Source organism: Manacus vitellinus, unplaced genomic scaffold (genome assembly GCF_001715985.3).
Source record: "Manacus vitellinus isolate BGI_N305 unplaced genomic scaffold, ASM171598v3 scaffold_62_pilon, whole genome shotgun sequence".
NCBI lineage: Eukaryota > Metazoa > Chordata > Aves > Passeriformes > Pipridae > Manacus > Manacus vitellinus.
In genome coordinates, this window is record NW_021940704.1 from 3091238 (window position 1) to 3110585 (window position 19348).

General features: G+C 48.4%; 1 protein-coding gene across 13 annotated transcripts in view; it reads right to left on the reverse strand.

Moving 5' to 3' along the window:
* ARHGEF9 (Cdc42 guanine nucleotide exchange factor 9) overlaps positions 1–19348 on the reverse strand; it is a 206312-nt gene that overhangs the window by 95135 nt on the left and 91829 nt on the right. The window contains exons 1-3 of one of the 13 annotated variants that reach the window (XM_018083283.3): positions 16658–17397; positions 13729–13813; positions 12656–12717 (exon numbers count right to left, since the gene is read on the reverse strand). The exons of 7 other annotated variants lie outside the window; for them this stretch is intronic. In XM_018083283.3, coding sequence (XP_017938772.1) covers positions 12656–12685 — 30 coding nt within the window. In that variant the 5' untranslated portion in view covers positions 12686–12717; positions 13729–13813; positions 16658–17397. Of the gene's footprint in view, positions 1–12655; positions 12718–13728; positions 13814–16646; positions 17398–19348 lie in introns of those variants that run through there. 5 more of the 13 variants (XM_018083281.3, XM_018083285.3, XM_018083290.3 and 2 more) reach the window with 5 other exon arrangements.

The following is a 19348-nucleotide window of genomic DNA, read 5'->3' on the forward strand; positions in this document are numbered from 1 at the left end:
CTTCAGGAGAAGCTGGCAAATGTCTCTGCTGCAAAGCACAGACCTCCAGCAAGAACTTTCACTGAAATTTCCCCAAATGCTGCCTGGCAATTCCCTCAGCACCTTCAGGAGCTCTCCCGGAGACAAGAGAGCCAGAGGAGCGGGCGGGTTTCTGCGTGGACCAAGGTCAACACAGGAGAGGTTCAAAAAATATTAGTGAGTTGACTTGATCCTTCATCAAAATACTTTTTGCTTTTCCTTCCTAACACTTCACTGCCCACGACGTGCCAGGCTGAGCCGATGTGACAAACTGTCGAAACACATTTTTTTAACAGAAAAAAATTAAACCTAGACTTAAAGGTAAAACTGGCCTCTCTGAGTCCCTCTATCATATGTGACATTCCTGTTGGAAAAAAAAACCAACAAGGGCTCTGAGAGCAACTTGCTGGGAAAAGGCTACAACGAGTGGTTAGAGCTCCAGTCTGCAGTGATCTCCTGGGCTTCACCTTGTTTTTTAAGCTCACCTTAGTTAATAAAATAACCACAGAGGTGCAAAATCACCTGAGCATTTATCAATCCCCAGACATAAAATCTGTAAGATGCTGTTCACTGATTCCATAAAGTAACAAGCAAGTATCCCCTCAATAATTCTGCTGGCTAATAATATCAGTTACCAAAGGGAAAGGACCACAAACACCACTGTTTCTCACTCTCTGAACTCCCATTTCGTGGTTTGTTACTGCTGTTACATTGGTAATGACCTGTTTACGACAAGGCTTTGGAGGGTGTCAAATCTCAACCACCTCCGTGTTCCCTGCTGGAGTCCGAGATTTCTATTGATGAGCTCCGTGGCTTGATGTAAAGGAAATGAGCTGAGTTTAAGGGTTGCTGGCACTCTCTTTGGAGAAATGCCTGGGAATTTTTAGACAGAGTCCTCAGCACAACAATAAAACGCCATGGCTGTGAGTCACAGTGGGCAGCACCTCCGTGTGAGTCCAGGAGCAGCAGAGCTCTGTTTGTACATGTGAGAAAATAATAAAAAAACCAATAACCCAGAAGAGCCCCACATGTCCAAATTCACATGCAGGAATGGGCACTTATTTGGGTCTCTGAAGCTCCACGCAAATCAACACTCCTTGCAAGCACAGAGGGTCACCTTTCCACTGCTCTGGGATTCCACAGGGTCACACCAGCTCTGCAGGTAATTCCTGATGTGCGGAGCTGCAAATCAATGTCTTGCTGCACACTGGGTGTGTTTGAGTGTGCAACAGGCTATAGACTTTTTATATTCTGTGCTTATAAATACATTAGGTATTAAAAAACAGTCTTTCCTTGGGGTTAGATGGGCAGTGAGTTTGTAAAAAGCACCTTACAAATGTCTGGCCATATACATTAATACAGTCTCCAAAGAGACTTTATGTTTCTCTCCAAAAACTGGTTGCATATTTACTGTTATTTCAAAATTATTCTCCTGGAAGTGAGGTGGACAGGTTTGAATTACTGACATATTATGTCAATGCATGATAGTCTAGGACAAAAAAAAAATTAAAGCCTGAGAGCTACAAAAAAATCTTGTGATTTCCTATCAAATTGGAAAGCTCCGAAGCCTTAGCTGACCAGGAATGTGGTTCATTGTTTTGGAGGTCTTGGACTCATGCCCAAACTCTCAGAATCCCACCCCAGCATTCTCCCCATTAGGTCCATCAGGATGAGCAAGATCCCTGGAGTTCCAGCCCATAGACATTTTAAAATGGCTGGAGCTACTGCAGGAAAAGAAAATGGAGGTAAATGTTCTATATTTATGCATCAATGTAAAGTGGGGAGAGTTTCTGAGTAAACAGCACAGGATGGAACAGAATTATTTAAGAATTAAGGCTTTTTTGCATGTTAGAAGAACCCAGTGCTCTTGGTAATGAATACAGGAGCCTTTTTAAAAATAAGACATTGAAGCTGCTGGACACAGATAAGACTCCACGGCTTTGTCTCTGCAGCACTCCAGCTCACCAAACACTGCTTGTGCTTTCTAAGGGTCACCCTTAAATCCAGAGGACTTCTGGCTACAGAGATCAGGGAGGTCTGGAATAGGCTATTGAACTGCCAAGATAAATCCTGTTCTTGCAGCCAACTCCACCTCTATCAATCTTCCAAAAGCAGGAATCAAAACACTGATTCCAGCATTTGCAATATCTCACTTACTTGCTGTTGCTGCTGCTTCTTCTTTAGGACCAGTGCCAAAACCAAGACTTACTTGCAGCTCCTGGCACCTGTAAGCACAGTCTACACCAAATCACCACCTAATCAAACCTGGACCTTTCCATCCAGCAGTCCTTCCAGGTTCCCAAAGCACTGGTGAACGGGCTGACTGGCTCACACGTCTCCACCTCCCAGCTTTCCAGCACAGGCAAACTGGCAAATCCTCCCCCCTGTTAAAGGCTTGAATCCACTCCAGGTAATAAGAGTAAAACACTCCCTTTCTCTGCTCCAGCTTTACCAACTGCCCATTTCCAGAGCCCTCCTACTCCTGAATCCATCTCAGCAGCTCTGCTGCTCCTCTCTGCACTTACCATCACAATAAACTCTATTTTAGGCACATCCTCCTGGTGTTGCCCCTCCATTAAGCTGTGCCCAGAGGTGCCTGCATGTGAGGAAACACCATGTTCCTTGTAATTTGGGGGGCTCGGGGTTCCAAAAACCACATTTTAATCACCTATTCTGCCCAGATCCAAAAGAATACTGTCCCCTTGAGATCCCATTCTGGTATTTTCTCTAATCCCAGGAGAAGTGCCGCACGTGAAGGTACATCAGCTGTTTTCCAGAAATACAAACCATGGCCGAGTGGAACACATTTTCTGCATGTTCTACTTTGTCCTGATCTCCAGTCCCAGATTTCCCTTTATAACACACTCCTCTATTATTAGTTTTACCTCCTGCATTGTATCCTTCTCCCTCTTTTATCTGCACTCTCTGGATTTGAAAAAGCCTGCATCTTCCCTTTCCTTGCCTCCATCCCAGACCACAGATGATTCCTCTGCGATGCTACCTCTCCAGATTCATCCCAATTTGAAGGATGAACCTCATCCTAACCTACTGCAAGCTCTGTTCCCATTTCTCTCTGTTGCTTTAAGCCAATTATCTAAATGTGAATGCATTTAACACCCTGCAGTGACAGTCTGAGACATGGGGAGGGGGACAGGCTTGGAAGAGAGAAGGGAGGTCAGAGATGATACTGCAAACTTGGAGCTGACTGCTCGTGTTCTGCTGGGAATCTCAGTGTCTGGCTGTCAGCAAAGGCAGACATTTCCTTGGATTCCTGTCTCAAACCCTCACCTGTCTGCAAATGTGATGTCTGATCTTTGAGGAGCCTGCCTGGCCTCCTGGGTTACCTTCTTCTCGCCTCACTGCTTCAGTCCATCTCCCAGGACTGCATCCAGGCAGGACAAGGGGCAGGAGGAGACCAAGGGACACTCTGGAAGCAGTGAGGGGGCAGCTCCTCGAGCCCCCAGTGCGCCCAGCAGAGACACTCAGTCAGCAGCCACACAACGCAGAGCGTGTGCTGGGAAAGCAACAACTCCTGCAAGGCCAAGGCAGCAGAGCCTCCCCCCTCCCAGGAGCAGAGGGATGCTCATCCAGCACTCAGCTCTGCCCATGCACATCCTCTGCCTGGCACTTGCCAAGAACTGGATTCAACACAAGGCACTGTCAGCAGCCCTGAATGCTGAGGATGGACAAGGAACAAGAAACCTCCTTCACAAATGCCACCAAATACAAGAGAAATGTCACGCTGGCCTTTCAGGAGACTGCTGGGAATGACACTGATGACATCTGTTAGATTCAGGACTTAATTCTGCCAAGTCAAAACAGCAGAAGCCTTGAACACTGATGGACTTCACCCAGTCCCTTAAGCAGGCTGAGGACACGTCCGGGGAGAGGGAACTTCCAGGTGATCAGGAAGCTCTAATGCCTGTGCTGCACAACCTGATCTCCGGATTAAAAAGATCAGAGTAAATAGCACAGTATGGTCCCAGCTCTGCCACTCACACAGGATTATTGACTAAGGAAAATTCCCCGTGTGTGGACAACAGCCCACCCTGACCACCTCAGCCTAGCCTGGGAGACAGAGCATGGTCTTCTCCAAAGAGGGGTGATCCTACAGAAACCCTGTGGCTTCCACCTTCCAATTCCCTGTGCTCACCACCACAGCCACCTCATGCTGTTCCTCTAGAGACAACAAGAGGGAAATGCAGAGCAGAATACCCCAGGACACCCCACTTACTGCCCACCTGCCACACATCCAGCGGGGAACCTCTCCATGGCCACTGCAAGGAAGGAGAGATTCAAATGAACTGTGGGAGGAAGCTGAAAATAAAAATCCAGAAAGTTCAAACATCTGCAAGACCAATGCTTTGCTCTACAATTCTGCATTGATTTCTTGCCTCAAATAGATTTCTAGATGGATTGCAATTAAAGTGAGTTACACAATGCTGTAAAAATGTTACTCATTTCCGTTTCAGATTTTATTTTTGCATCTTTGCTTTCTAGATCCTTTTGCATTTCAACAGTCACCCCATGGATCTTAACTATCTTTTTCTTTCCACTCTTCTTCTGGCCAAACTGCTCTGCATCCGTTTTTCCCTTTCCTTACTCCAAGGATGATGCTCGTGGTGGCTGACACAGCCTTGTAACAGTGTCCTGGGAAGGGCTGGTCAATGGTGAAAATCCCCACTGTGAGCTCTGACTGCAGCTGCTGAGAAAGCCCCCGAAACCTCTGAGCATTTACCAGAGCTAATTCTTCTGTGAGCCACCCTGAACCCTCGGGATATCCTTGTCACATGCCTCCAGGACAGCAATTTCCATCTCTTGTCCTGACTCCTCCTCAGAAGCCACAGGGAGGGAGGAAAACAGTGAGGAAGGCTGGACTACAGGAAAAGAGATCTACTTTTCTGAAAACCTTGTAAAGTCAGCCCAGCTACCACTGAAAAGGGCACTGCTGCCATTAGCCCTGTTCCAGACCTTTGCTGCACCAGGATGGACATGAAAACATGATAAAACACGGAATTTCCAGCCAGGTCAGCAGTAGGAATGTCAGACACCAAGCCCGGCCCTCCAGAGCATCAGGGGGCTTGAGTTTTACAGATGAATGGGGCTCTTACAAGAGCCTAGAGAGAGAGACACAAGGTTTGGATGAGATACTGAGGAGAAACTTTGGGCTGTGAGGGTGGAAAGGCCCTGGCACAGGTTGCCCAGAGAAGCTGTGGCTGCCCCATCCCCGGAAGTGTCCAAGGCCAGGTTGGACGGGGCTTGGAGCAACCTGGGCTTGTGGAAGGTGTCCCTGCCCATGGCAGGGGGTGGAATGAGGTGATCTGTAAGGTCCCTTCCAACCCAAACCATTCCATGATTCTGGGATTCCATGATTACGAGCATAGCAGTCCCTTTGCACTGACCCAATACAACCTCAGTCTTGAGCTGCTGTGGATAATACAGAAGACTGCTGGTATTCCCAACCCTTTGATCTTCCTTTGACTTCTGAGGGTTTTCAGGCACCGTCTTCATTTTAAAATAAAAAAGTACTCAAGTATTTATGTAGCACAAAGGCTTTAAAGGCTTTAAAACTTCAGAAAAGATTTTTAAGATGCCAGAATGAAAAATGTCACGTACTATTATTGCTTAAATTTCAACCTGAGTTGGAAAAACCCTGCAAAGTTAAAACCATAGAAACAGAAAGGGCAGTAAAACCTAAACCCACTGGAGTGATGGAGAGATGTTTTCAGCTGTGGGAGACCTGTTCACAGGAAAGAGGGGAAGTCTTCCATGGCCAGCTAAGAATAACCACTACAGACATCTACCACCAGGTTTGACAAAACAGGAGGGAACATGCCCCAGGCAACAACCTTTCTTTTGGGGAGAGGATGGACAAACACAGGAGCTCTGAAAGGAATGACCTGGGAAGTAAGATGTGAGCTTGTGTCACTCAGCCAGAGACAGCACGTCTCTAGGAGACAGCACTTCCAGGCAATCCCAGCATCCAGAGCAGGGCTGGGCTGCCTTGGATGGCTTTTGTGCCCTTCCTTTGTGCACCTCAAGCCTCTCCTGGCCCTCACTGCTGGCTCAGAGACCAGGATTATGGTTACCTGGTTATGGTTCTGCCCTGGAACTTGTGCCATGAAAGGCTGAACAGCTACTACTCCAAAGCTACTATTTTTACTTATGTATTTCTACTTAATGCAGATTAATTTCTTAACATCACAGAAATACCACAAAAGGCTTAGAGAAACAAAAAAGCCTCATTCGGATCAATTAATAAGGCAGAGCAAGTATATTATTAATGAGTAACAATTGAAGGCTCTAAGGAGGTGCAGAGCCCTTCTCTAGCTGAGTGCTGGAAAAACAGGGGCAATAATAAGGCTGTGATCTGGTGCTGCACATGCAAAATATTTGAGGCCAAATTAATCTTTGGTGGAGCCCTGTTGACATCACTGTTGGGATCTCGGGTGGAATGCAAAATGATGTTTTATACTGAAGGAGGGAGCAGCCTGGGTGGGAGCTCAGCTCTGCCAGGGACCCTGGCAAAGCCCCTGTCCCCCCTCCCCTTTGCCACAGAGAGGGAGAGGCATTTTCCAGAGTCTGTTGCAATCTCACCTGTATTCAGTACAGCTCTTTCCACCCTCAGCTGTCAAACCCTTGAACACAAAAGGGCAATTTCCTTCCATGTGTTTTACAGAAAGAGAAATAAAGATGTACGAAGATGAAACAGCCTCTGCAGCATCACCCATGGGGCTGTTGAGAGGTGGGAACAGGGGGCAGCTCCCCCAAATCCCAGCCCTGGGAGCATCCCATCATTCCCCAACTGCTCCACACTCTGGGCAGACACACAGCTCAAACCAGGCTTTCGAATAAAACATGGAGAGCCCTGATGGATGGTGGATGGAAGAGCACACCCCCTGTGCTGAGCTCATGAGAATTTCTGGTTACAACAGAGATTTCTGTGGTTTTAAAAATACAGAGGATTTAAATTCTCTTGTCTCCAAACATCAGAAATTCGAGAGCTAATGGGGGTGAAGACAGAGTGCTCTGGATAAACAGGTTATTCTGTCACCATCGATTATTGCGTCTCTCTCCATTTGCTCTCCAGTGTGTGCCTCAGACACCATCCCAGACAGGGCACAGAGCTGCCTGCACTCCTGCTTTCAGCCAGCATGGCAATTTACTGCCTCCTTGGGAAGGCTTTGATATTGGAAAACCACAACAGAGCTTTCTCTTCGCTTGAAAGGCACCCATGGGCTCAGGCACAGCAGAAGTGTTTGCAGTGCCCTAGGAGATGAAAGCAGTTCAGAACCTTTCACTTTTATTGGGCAAATTAAAAACAAACAAGTCCTTTCCTTTCTTTCACTCTGCTAATGCCCATTGCCCTCCTAGGCTTTTGAGGCATCCTGCTGAAATACAGGGATTCAGAATAGCCTGGAATTCAGTCTGGCATTGGAGATGGAGACACAGAGAGCACTGTGCAGAGGATAGGAGCACCCAGCACTGCACAGGGCTCCGTGCCCACTGCTCCCCGGCCCTACATGGATGTGGGGTGGAGCTCAGGGTGGAGGATTCAACCCCCTGATGTTACTGCTGTCTGACTTCCAGATCCATCTTCCTTAGCTTTTCGTTTGCACTCCTCTTTCTCTCCATAATTCATGCTGCTCCCCCCTCCCTCCTCCGTGCACACGGAGCGTGTCCGCCCTCACCCCTGATGTGAAGGCACATGATACCCCGGGCACCGACTGCACCAGACAAGGGCTCATCCAGCTGCAGAAGCCTTAAAATGGTGTTGAACCCCCTCCAAATGTCCCCCTGTGTGGGTACAGCTGGCACAGCGAGGGAGGGGGCGAGCAGAGGAGCAGGAGCCCAGGGCTAAAAGTGGCTGTTGACTTCACTCTCCCAGTTGGGTGTAGGTGGGGGAGGTGGGTGGCCGTGAGCAGTGGGAGGTGGAGGGGGCAGCAGCTATTTCCAGCTGCACTCATGTGCCATTTCTCTCTGTGCTGAGATTTTATAGAAAACAGCAGGAGGTGGGAAGTGGGGGGAACCAAAAAGGAAAATCAGAGTCTTTGCAGGAAAAACATGTTAAGGAACAGGGGAAAAGTTGTTACCATCATCACAGCCCTGAGATTCTGCTCTTGAAACAGAGAGGTTTAAAAATATAACAGAACCCAAGGCTACTGGGACTACTTTCCTGCACTGGACACAACAGCGTAGGATGGGAAATGAGGCCACTCGACCAAGGGGTACTGAAATTATGGTAAAAGCTGCTGTTTGCAGAAAGCCTCCTTCCTAATAAACTGCAAGGTTTTCTTCACTCCCAGAGATTATGTAATATGTTCTTGCCTGCTGCTGACTCATATTTTCCAAAATATATCTGGGAAGGAAAACATATGCACAGGTGTTTTAATGCATAGGTTTCCCTGCCCGTGTAAAAAGAAGAGAGGAAGGTGCAGCCCTGTACACGCATGTGCATGTTGCCGTGTGCAGGGATGAGAGAGAGGGACAGTCGGGAATCTGCTCGACAAACACAGAGATTAAACCAGCACCGTTTTCTGGAGCAAACCACAGCAATTCTGGAACACAGTGTAGGAGGGGAACAAGGGAACTGGGAAGCTATGGGGGGAGATGGCAAAGTAAGAAGCACTGAGCACGTGCTACGGACAACCTCCAGCCAAACCTGGGCTCTGGGCATGAAACACAGTCTCGTCCTGAGCTTCAAATCCAGCTGGGAAAATGGGGTTTGTGGCACTTGGAGCCACTGTGGCAATATGCAAATAGCAGTGGGCTGAAAGCACCACGGGGGTGGCCCAGCAGTGGCTCAGCAGCACCCACCCCTGCAAAGGGGTGCTGGGGCAGCAGCACCAGCACTTCCCCAACTCCATAAATCCACAGTCTTGCTCCTGTGAATGCCTGTGAATACACTCCGGGTATGCACCAAAGAAGCCAGGCTTCTCCAGATTGAAGATTCATAATTCTAAGGCAGCCAGTAAGTCTTAAGTATATTCGTTCCCAGTCTGCAGGTTTGGGAGGTTTAGCTTTGTTCTGTGTGTGTGTGCACTTTTAATTCTTTAGGAAAGGCTTTCTGACACTTCTGCAAAACCCTCAGTACCCAGGAGATGGGATCGATCTGCTGCTGGGCATCAGATGAGAGATCCAGCTCCCCTGGACCAGAGCAGACTGAAAATCTATCCAGATGTCAACTCCTGATCATGAAATCAAGGCAGACGCTCTCCACCGACGACAGCTGAGTTTCCTTGCACTGCCTCCTCCTTGTGCCTGTGTGTTTGGGCAAAAGTAGGACACAATTCCCCAGTGCAGCTCCTTGTGCCCCACAGCAGAGACAGGCCCTCTCCTTCAGCATCAGTACACATACACACACATCCCAATACATGGGCACTATTAACATTCCCTGGCTTATTCATCCAGCTTTCCATATGTACAGCACCAGGGTAAGACAATTCAATTTTAACACCTAAAACCTCATCAGAGCCAACTGCCAGTTAAAGGATGCTCTTTCTTGTTTCACAACAACTTTAAAACGTTTCATCTGGATTCAAAACCTGTTCTGTAATTGCTACTTTTTAACTAAATTCATCTAGAACTTCACAAAAGACCAAAGAACATCCAGCCTGCCTAAAAGGTTTTGGAATAAAGCTTAAAAACAAACATTAAGGATTGATCGCGCTTTTCCAAGATTGCACTAAAACTGACTGAAGCTCAACTAGATAAGGAAAGAGAGTTGCATTAAATTAATCAGCACCTTATCAAGCCAGGAAGAAAGAACTGCAGATAACAAGCCTTCCCTAAATTTGGTATGAGAACAGAAACTTCAGCGCACGACGTACTGAGCAAACCTTGTCAGATATCCTGAATACAATGCAGGGGAGTGGAGCAGCAGAAATAGCAGGGGAATGTGGTCCACAGAAATCCTTTGAAAAAATCTATTTTCTGATAATGCCAGCAAGAGCCTGGTGCTTTTGTCAAACGGAACAATTTTACTTGACTAAACTTTTCTACAGATATGCCCAGCAAATTAACCCACTGCTTATTGGGGTAAAAGACTGATCCTTAGGGGTTTGCTCTCAATTTCTACTTGTGTAGCTGAGGCCATATTGCATTTTGTCGATAACAAGAAAACAGTTCTGAACACAGTTTGGATCTTTGTTGCTTTGAAAGCCCTCAGAGTTTGGCCAATTCCTCTCCTGGAATCCTTCAGGGTGAGCTGCAGCCCCTCTCACCACTCTGAGCTCCCTTGTAGGGCCTTAAAAATCCAAAAACTGGCACCAGGAGCAGCTTAGCCCTTGGAAAACAGACACTTCGGGGCAAACATCCCAACTCTGGAGAGGGAACTGATGTGAACAAATCCAGTTGGCAACATGCAGGGATTTTTAGGGCCTGCCCGTGAGGCTGTAGGTTCTGTGGTACAGGGCACAGCCCAGATGCTCACGTCCCCATCACTCCAGGGAGGTCACCAGAGGAGGTAGGTGGGGAGCAGGGCTGGGGACAGCAGCCACTGCCTTGGGAGGCCATGGGATAGCCAGGCATGCTGCCTTCCCACCAGGAGCAGTGGGAAGGACACTCCAGCTTCAGTTCCCCCCTGGCAAAAGCACAGTCCCCCCAGGCATGCCCGGGCAGGGTGGTGACAGCACAGCAGCTTTCCCAGAGAAGGACAGGACGCCAGAGCACAGAGCTGTGCTGGGGCAGGGAGGTAATCAAACAACAATGAGCAGTCTAGAAATCAACTTTGGGCTTCAGCCAAAAAAAATAAAAGGGAAAACAAAGGGCCAGGCTGCCTCACCCTGTGCCATGGCAATGGGGTGACTGCTCTGCCTTCGTGGCCGTGGCCCCCGGGCGGGGCTGCCGGCTGTCCCCGGCACCGGGGGGGTCGAGCTCTGTGTCCTGCCCGCCCTGGGCGGTCCCGGAGGGGGACAGCACCTCCTGGACCGGACCCGGCCGGCCGAGCAGAGCGCTTTGCAGTGCGGCCCCAGCCCCGCTCAGCCGCGGCTGCTGCCGAAAATAGCCCCGCGCTCGCTGCCAACAGCCCATACTTGTGTTATATATGTCTCAGCTGATGCAAAGGAAGGGGCAGGCGCTGAACCACATGGGCCCTTCACATGGGCACGGGGACGCTGGGCTGCTCCCGGTGCCTGCTATGCTGGGGGCTCCCAAATCCTCCAGGGCAGATCCCCCACAACACTAGAGCAGCTCAGCCCACGGCCCCAGCGCCAGCCTGTCCCTCTGACACTGCCACACAGCAAGCTCTGGGTAAAACTGTACAAGCCAGAATGCAAACACCATGGCATGCCTGCCCTGCCTCCCCCACAGACCCTGTGCCCTGCTCCTGCTCCCAGCCCCACAAACCCGTCTCACCACACATCTCTCCAACCTCCCGGCACTGTGAGGGCAGCAGGAGTAGCTATCAAAGTAGCACATTTCTATGAAATTTTCTGTAGGGATAAACCAGAGTCGGTTGAAATCCAGACCTATTTCTTTAAATACCTTCCTGCACATGCTCCCTTCGCCCCCTAAAACTCTTTAGTTCAGGTGGTGAAGCTTTTAGGTCTGCCCAATGTGTTCATTAACAATAGAGCTCTGGGGGCTTCCTGCCCTGAGCTCAGATGCCATTGTGAACACACCCTCTGAAAATAAGGGAGTAATACTCTACGAAAACTGGGAATAAGGAGTGAAGGCTGCATGGCCCTTTGGTGGTGAGGAGGCCAGCAGGGTTAGAGCCAACCTGGCCCTCTGTGGGTACTTGCAGATTAAAACTCATTTCCACTCAGGAAAGAAATCCAACCACAACTAATGAAATAAAGAAAATAAATCATGGTTCCTCCAGCAGCTCTTCCTCCAGGAGCATCTATTTTTAGTGAGAAGCATCAGTCACTACAGTTTGCTGTCTACAACAGCTCCAACAGGCAAAATCCAGCTAGACTGGGCCAATGTGGGCATACACACGTTGCCCACCTGTCCTGCCATTCCCCCACCGACCAGCCAGAACACCACCACAGAAAGGGGAGAAACAGGAGTCCATCGGTCTTGGCTGCTCCATGGTACTGGAGATGGGGATGACGTTCCTTTTCCCCACGTGGGAAAGAGGAGGCACAAGGCAACAAAGGAACATGCCCAAGGCCATACAGTAAGTCAGTGGCAAAGCCAGGACCAGGCAGAATTATCCTCTGTAACCCCTGAACAAGCACTCTCTTCAAACAGGCCAATTCTTACACAACTATTAACATGTGGGAGTTTTCCTCAAGCTTCCCAACTTCTGGTCACTGGAGACTCCGCAGCTAAGAGACAAATCGCTGTGTTCTACCAAAATAGCTCTGCCAGCATTTCACTGGGAGAAACGGATTGAACACGATTATCACACCCAGCTAAGAAAATACACATTGCAAATACAAAATCCAGGACCCCTCTCCCCGACAGACAGAGATGCATCATCACAGCACAGAGCACATGGATACAACACGGCATTGCACACACACACATGCACCAGGCACCACGGAGCACAACCAGCATTCCCTGAACGCACAAACCAAGGACCACAACGAAATGAAATGACAATACAGAGAGGAGTTCTAGTCACAAATTAAAATAAAACCAACCAAAAAAACAAAACAAAACAAAACAAAAACACCAACAAACTTACATGGATTTTTGGCAATTTTCCTTCAGACATTATACACAGCAGCTGGGCTGTGTACTGAATACCTGATCCGAAAAGAAATATAACCACATTATGCAAACAGATGGGGGCAGAAGTCAGGTGAACATGCAGCTCAACAACACTCATCTATGGGCTGAGAAAGCACCTCTGCATTCCCACAGAAGGGCTCAGATCGGGGCAGATCTTCATTCACTACAAAGCAAGTGCTGTGCTGCTGCCATCCTGGGGAAAATCCAAATGGCAGGACACAGCAGAGCCATCGCGTCAGAGACCTCTGAGCGGTCCCGTCCCCTTTAACTTGTCATGTGAGCTTTAACACAGAGGTGGGAAATATCCAGGGTGGGGGAAGAAGCCTTTAGAAACCCAAAAGGAAGCCCTTTATCAGCCCTAAAGAAAGAGCATTAAAATCACTGTGCAGGCAGGACCAGCCGAAATCATCCCAACACGTCAGTTTGCTGGGAAGCACCCAAAGAGGGGGACATCACCCACATCACCCTTTCCCTGTGGTGAGGGGGGTGTTTGAACCTTTAAGACGGTGGATTGCCGTTCAGGAGGAACGGACTTTTTATGGACTGTGGGAAACAGGGTTGCTATGATACAGGCAGAGGCATTTTCATGAATCCTGTGGCAAATAACATTGAATCCTGCTTAAGCAGACAAACAGCAAGGCAGGTCTCCCCTCACCCAGTCTCAGCAAACACACAGCAGCAAGCACTGAAAGAGATTTTATGCATTATAAATATGCTATTTGCAGACAAATGATTTTTTTTTCTTTGGGGCCGCATTTTCCAGAGGGTCAGTGCTTTGGTTCCTTAAAGGGAACAATCCTTCTTCCTCATCCCTGGGCTTGAGCATCCTCACAAATGGGAAGAACTCAGTGTTCACAAACCCAGGGGGAGTCACAGGGGTAAACTACTTCCAGGAACCCGACTGTGACCAGCCACGGACATGACCCAGATTGTCCCACAGAGCTCAGGGAGAAGGGAAGCTCACTGCATGGAGATGTTTCACAGCGTGCAAATGACACCCTGAATTTTGCAAGCACAGTCACTTACGAGCACGGGGAATCTACCACAAGCCACTGGGACTGCTGTCACCCCAAAAAGCTCCTAACGCGGGATGTCACAGACGGAGCTGCTCCTGAAAAGCATGGCAAGACGGAGTTGTTTCAGTGGCTCCTCACTCCCACAAAGCCGGCGCTCCCAGGCTCCGCTGCAGCCCCGGGAAACGCCAGGCTGCAGGGACAACACCACCCAGTGGGGCTGGGGCACGTGGCTCAAGGCCCACTTGAGGAGGTAGTCACTGAGGCCTGGGGTGGGAAACGGAGATCAAACCAAACAAGCACCAAGCTCAGCCCTTGCTCGCTCTTTAATTTCCTCTCTTTCCCTCAAAATTCCAATGGGAAGCCTGAAATGACAGGAACGGTGCTGCTACAACAGCAAAGCTGTACCCAACTTTCACACTGCTCTATATTAACTTTCCTTCTTTAACTCCACCAGCCTTTGGGAGAATAAAAGGCAAAAAGTTGTAATAAAATTAATAAGTTGTAATAAATTAATTCTCTCAAGTATGTTCCACAATGGGAAAAACTCGTCTTGCAGCGATCCCTCCCCAGCAGCTGAGCATGCACGGCCCCTCGTCCTCCCCATGCACCACACAGATCCCACACAACTCCATGATGGAACCAGAGAGGCTGGCAGGGATGAGCCACTGGACACGGCAGTCCCAGCACATCCACACGCTTCCCAGAGATCTCCCCACAGGTACAAGCTCTGGATCAAGGAATGCACTGGGCACTAGGAAACCGCGCCAGGTACGGAGCATTCCTTGTAGAAATCATATTGAAAGGTAAACCTTCATGCCAGAGAGCCAGTCCTGAGAAAATAAACATTCAGGCACAGCCACAGCCCATTGGAACTTGCTCGTTAGTTTTGGGGTTGGTTTGTTTCTCTCATTTTTCCAAACTTACTCCTCAAATTCCTATGTCACTTAAAGCTGTTCCCCTGAAAGGATGTTTTTGGCTGCTGTTTGATCAATTCCCTCTCCATGGTGATCTCAGCTCATTTATTACATTTCTAGGAGATTCTGCAACCTATAAAACTAATGACAGAGGATGGCTAACAGGCAAATAAAGCAAATTTGAGCTGTTTAATGACCCAAACCATCCTCAGCATCAATTTTATTTATTTTGGTTTTTTTTTTTTAAAGAAGATTGACTCAGTCTCCTGTGAAGTGCTTGAAGCCGGTACCTCTTGCAGACAGCTACAAGTGAAGAGGGGGAAATGGAGCCAGCAGGCACCAGAGCATCTTCCCGGGCTTGTATCCCTGGATCCTGGCTTTTCTCCCCATTAAAATGGGCTACTGCCCCTGAACACTTCTGGTCATCTTTGGGGGCCAGTTGTTACCACCCCAGGACTCAGGGAAAATTTTTTTTCTCTTTTATTTACAACTAAAACCACTTTGAAATTGCCAAATTTGGAGGATTTAACTCAATTTTCCAGCCAGCCAAAAAGCAATTGGCTCCCGAGCCCAGCTCAGCATTTAACTCACAGCAGACAGACCCTCACAGGGAAATAACTCCACATCTCCATCTACTAGCTCCAGCTTTGTCCTTATGGATCAGTTACATGATTTATTTTTTCCTCCCAATTAGTAGAGGACATTAGATAAATAACAGACAGCTGGAATTAGCACAAACTAGTTAAATTATCAAGGCAGTAAAATTTCAGTGATCATCAGCAAGAGATGAAAACATTTTCAAACTGATTTTTTTTATTTGTTTGTTTTGAGAAATTCTGATTTTTCTAGAGGGGAAAGTAATATATAGAAAAAATCCTTAACACTTCTAACAGAAGCATGGTACAGAGACATATTTTCAGGAGGAAAAGACATTACTCTTTTCAGACATCTCTTTCATATTCTCTCCAAACTTCACATGCTGTCACTGGAGCCTCCAGTCAGCCCTGCTTCCAAGCTGTAAACATTGCAATTTTGGTCTAGAAGCACCTCTAACTAGTGGACACCTCTCCAGCAAGCCTATAATATACAACTTAACACTTCGTTTTCAAGAAAAATCAATGTAAATAAAGTCACGCACAACAACCCATCTCAAAAGCTCGTTATCCTGGAGGTGTTCAAAGATTTTTCTTACATACATTCCCAAAAATTATATATAAATATATATATACATATATATACAGTCACACATGAAAGAAAGGCAAAATCAGATTTCTAGAAAATCAAAGCCATATCCAATCCTTCCGTATCTGTTGCTTTAGCAAAGAATAACACAGTTTGCATTCCCCTTTTCCCCTTTGATCCCTCCTTCCCAATTTGCAGAGACAGAAACCACATACAACCAAAATAAAAACCCAGCAGGTTATGTTTTGGTCCCTCTCACATCTTTAAAGAAAGGAGCTGGGTTACATCAGTGTGGATGTAGAATTTGGAGGCTTTGGGGCTGAATACTGAGAAATCAAGTCAGATCATCAAGGCAACGCAGATAAATACAGTAAGTAGAATTTCTCTTTTTTTTTTTTTTTTTTGTGGCTGAATGTTATTTTAGCAAAGATTTAATCCTTTAATAGGATTTCTCCCCCCCCCCCCGCTTTAAAAATGTCCAGAGCTCAATTCCATTGCACACACCACCATCTCTCACCTGGCACCTACACGGTTACTCTCACAGACATTGCACATTAACTGCTTGCTAGAAATTGCACACAAAATGACTTATTATTAACTTGAGCCTCTATTTCAAAGAAAGCAAAACAACACAGCCATTGCTCACCACAGACAGATGTTTCCACTCTGCTTCTACCTAAATAAGTAGAGCCCTATCTCACCAGCACAGCACCAGAGCAGAATGGATCACTGTTATTATTTATCACATTTAAAACCCAGGCAAAAGCAGCTACACTTACAGGCATACTTAAAAGACAAGACATGACAAAAGATTTAGGGAGAGATAATATACCAACGTCATACATATCACAGCGAGGCCATGTTGAAGCTCAACGCGTTTCCCCCCTCAGTAAGAAATCTCTCTCTCTCTTTCTCTCTCTCTTGTCTTTCTCTCTCTCTCTCTCCCGCTCGTGCTCTCTTGTTGAAATGCTAGTGGTAGTAGCCCCCAACAGCTCAGGAGAAAAAATCCATTTAACGAGTGCCCAGGAAGAACATGAGTATGACATTCACAAGCAATAGCACCACAATCACTGCAAAAACGACCACCGTTTGAACATCCAAGGTCATGGTGCAATGCAGAACACTGTAGTGTTCGAGGTGTGGGGCTGGCAGATTTGGAGAAGTCAACCTCTGCTCTGTAAGACTGTCCATACATCCACCATGCTAGAATAGAGGAGAAAACTGTTCCTGGTTTTGGGTTGGCTTGTAATGCTTTGTGCTCTGCCTTAATTTCTCCCCTATCTGCTGTCTCTAGCTCATTCTGAGCCCGCTAAGTGAAGCATCATCACAACCAGTGAGCACTTGGGATGTAAAAATCCTTCCTTTAGGAAAAGAGCGAGCGCTGTCTGCAAGCTTCTCTGTCTGTCTCGTCCCCCCTGTCTCTCCCGGTCTCTCTTTCGTTGGCTGGCTGGCTTTTTAATTCAAGCCAGTGCAGATACGGCGCCCGTGTGAGTGTGACAGCTCCGCGAGCGGCTGCGGCTGCATCCCTCGGAGCGAGGCGGACCCTGGCGCATACTAATCAGCTCCAGTGACCAGGCAGCGAAGGGATCCTGGCTGTCACTCAAACGCAGGAGGAAGCGCTGGCTCCATAAATACGCGAGGCTTCCGCCCGCCGTGCCAGCGAGCGCCACGCAGACATGTCTCCGTCTCTGTCTCTGTCTCTGCCCTGCGCTGCGGGCGGGCAGCGCCGCGCGGGGCCGATGCGGAGCTCCGGGAAGGCGCTCCCAGCTTCCCGTGCCGCGCACAGCCCGCTCCTCGCCGCCTTTGTACGGCGGGGCCGCGGCCGCCCCGCCTGCGCCGAGCTTCCGATGGGAAACTTGAACACCCGAGCTGCTGGGAGCCTGCTCAGAGCGGGGAGGGGAGCGAGAGCGGGGAGAAAAGCAGCCAATGTAACAAACAGGCAAATTTCCTTGGTAACCTGGAAATTCAGTGTGAGCCTGAAATGCGGGGATTTGGTAGGGGGAATCACGTTTTAGCTCTGTACAGAATCACTGAATCTCAGAGTCAACCAGGCTGGAAAAGACCTTTGAGATCACTGAGTCCAACCTGTGAACCAACCCCACCTTGTCACCCAGACCATGGCACTGATGCCACATCCAGTCTGCCCTTAAACAACTCCAGGGATGGTGACTCCACCACCTCCCTGGGCAGCCCATTCCAATTCCCAATCACACTCTCTGTAAAGAATTTCTTCCTAATATCTAACCTAAACCTCCCCTGGTGCAGCTTAAGTCTGTGCCCTCTTGTCCTACTGCTGGTTGCCTGGGAGAAGAGACTGAATCCCCCAGCTACAACCTCCTTTCAGGGAGCTGTAGAAAATGAGAAGGTCTCCCCTGAGCCTCCTCTTCTCCAGGCTTAGCCCCCCCAGCTCCCTCAGCCTCTCCTCACAGGGCCTGTGCTCCAGAACAGTGCTACGCACATCACCCCATCACAAATCCATACAGTCTCTCCCCTCAGCACTGCACTGGGTGTCTCCACGCTAAGAGTTAAACTGAATTCAGAGATCTATAAAAGGGGGGAGGGCAGATGGAGGATCTTTATTCCTTCTACAGCAGCCAGAAAAGCTCATTCCTACATTACAATCACATACACACTCAGGGTTTATAGTCCAGGTGCCAGGTGCTATCCCAAACCTCAATCTTAGATCCCAGCACCAGCAGTTACCTTGGAGAGGCATCAGAATACACACAAAACAGATACACTCAGCTGGAAAAAGCAAATGATTTTCCAGACAAAGACAAATATAGAAATGCTGCCAATGCATATGCATAAAGCACTAAAATGCGCAGCCGGGGGCTGAGTACAGCACCTTCCAGGAAACCTGCGCCTCCCAACTCCCTGGCACTTCACACACAGATGCGGGGCCAATGCGCACCAAACAGCCACTGAACTTGTTCTCCAGCAGCAAACTAAAGTCTGGAAGGACTTTAATGTTTAAACGTGGACAGGGAATGGGGTCGGCTCCAACGAGAGGCAGCCTGTCCTTCCAGGGCACCAGCATTCGGGGAAGGGACAGGGAGGTTATGCTCATACCCCACCTCACCACTCAAACCATCTGTTCACTGCAAGGCTTAGCTTTATTTTATTTCCTTTGCTAGTTGGGTTGCCGGAGGAGGAGGCTCCTATATCCACCTCAAACACCATGGAGGGAGAGCATGTCATGTGGGCGAGGACTGGGCCTCCATGGAACCTCCCTCCTTGGCCTCCACTCAGACCTGTGCAAGACCTACACTACTCAGCCCCATGCTCCTCTTCTCTGACCAGATCTGTAGCACACGTGGGCCATGATGTGTTCACAGATGCTGAAGGTGAGTTGTGTTGAGCACAGTGGAAATAAGAACACTTTGGTTCCATCAGATGGTTTCTTCTCCTCTCTTTTTTATTTTGTGGGAGAAGTACCAGCCAGAGGTTGTCTCGAGCACCTGAGCCCCCTGCTCTGTTCAAGCAGAGAGTTTCTTATTCAGGAGGACAGTGAAAGGTCATTTTTCACCTGCG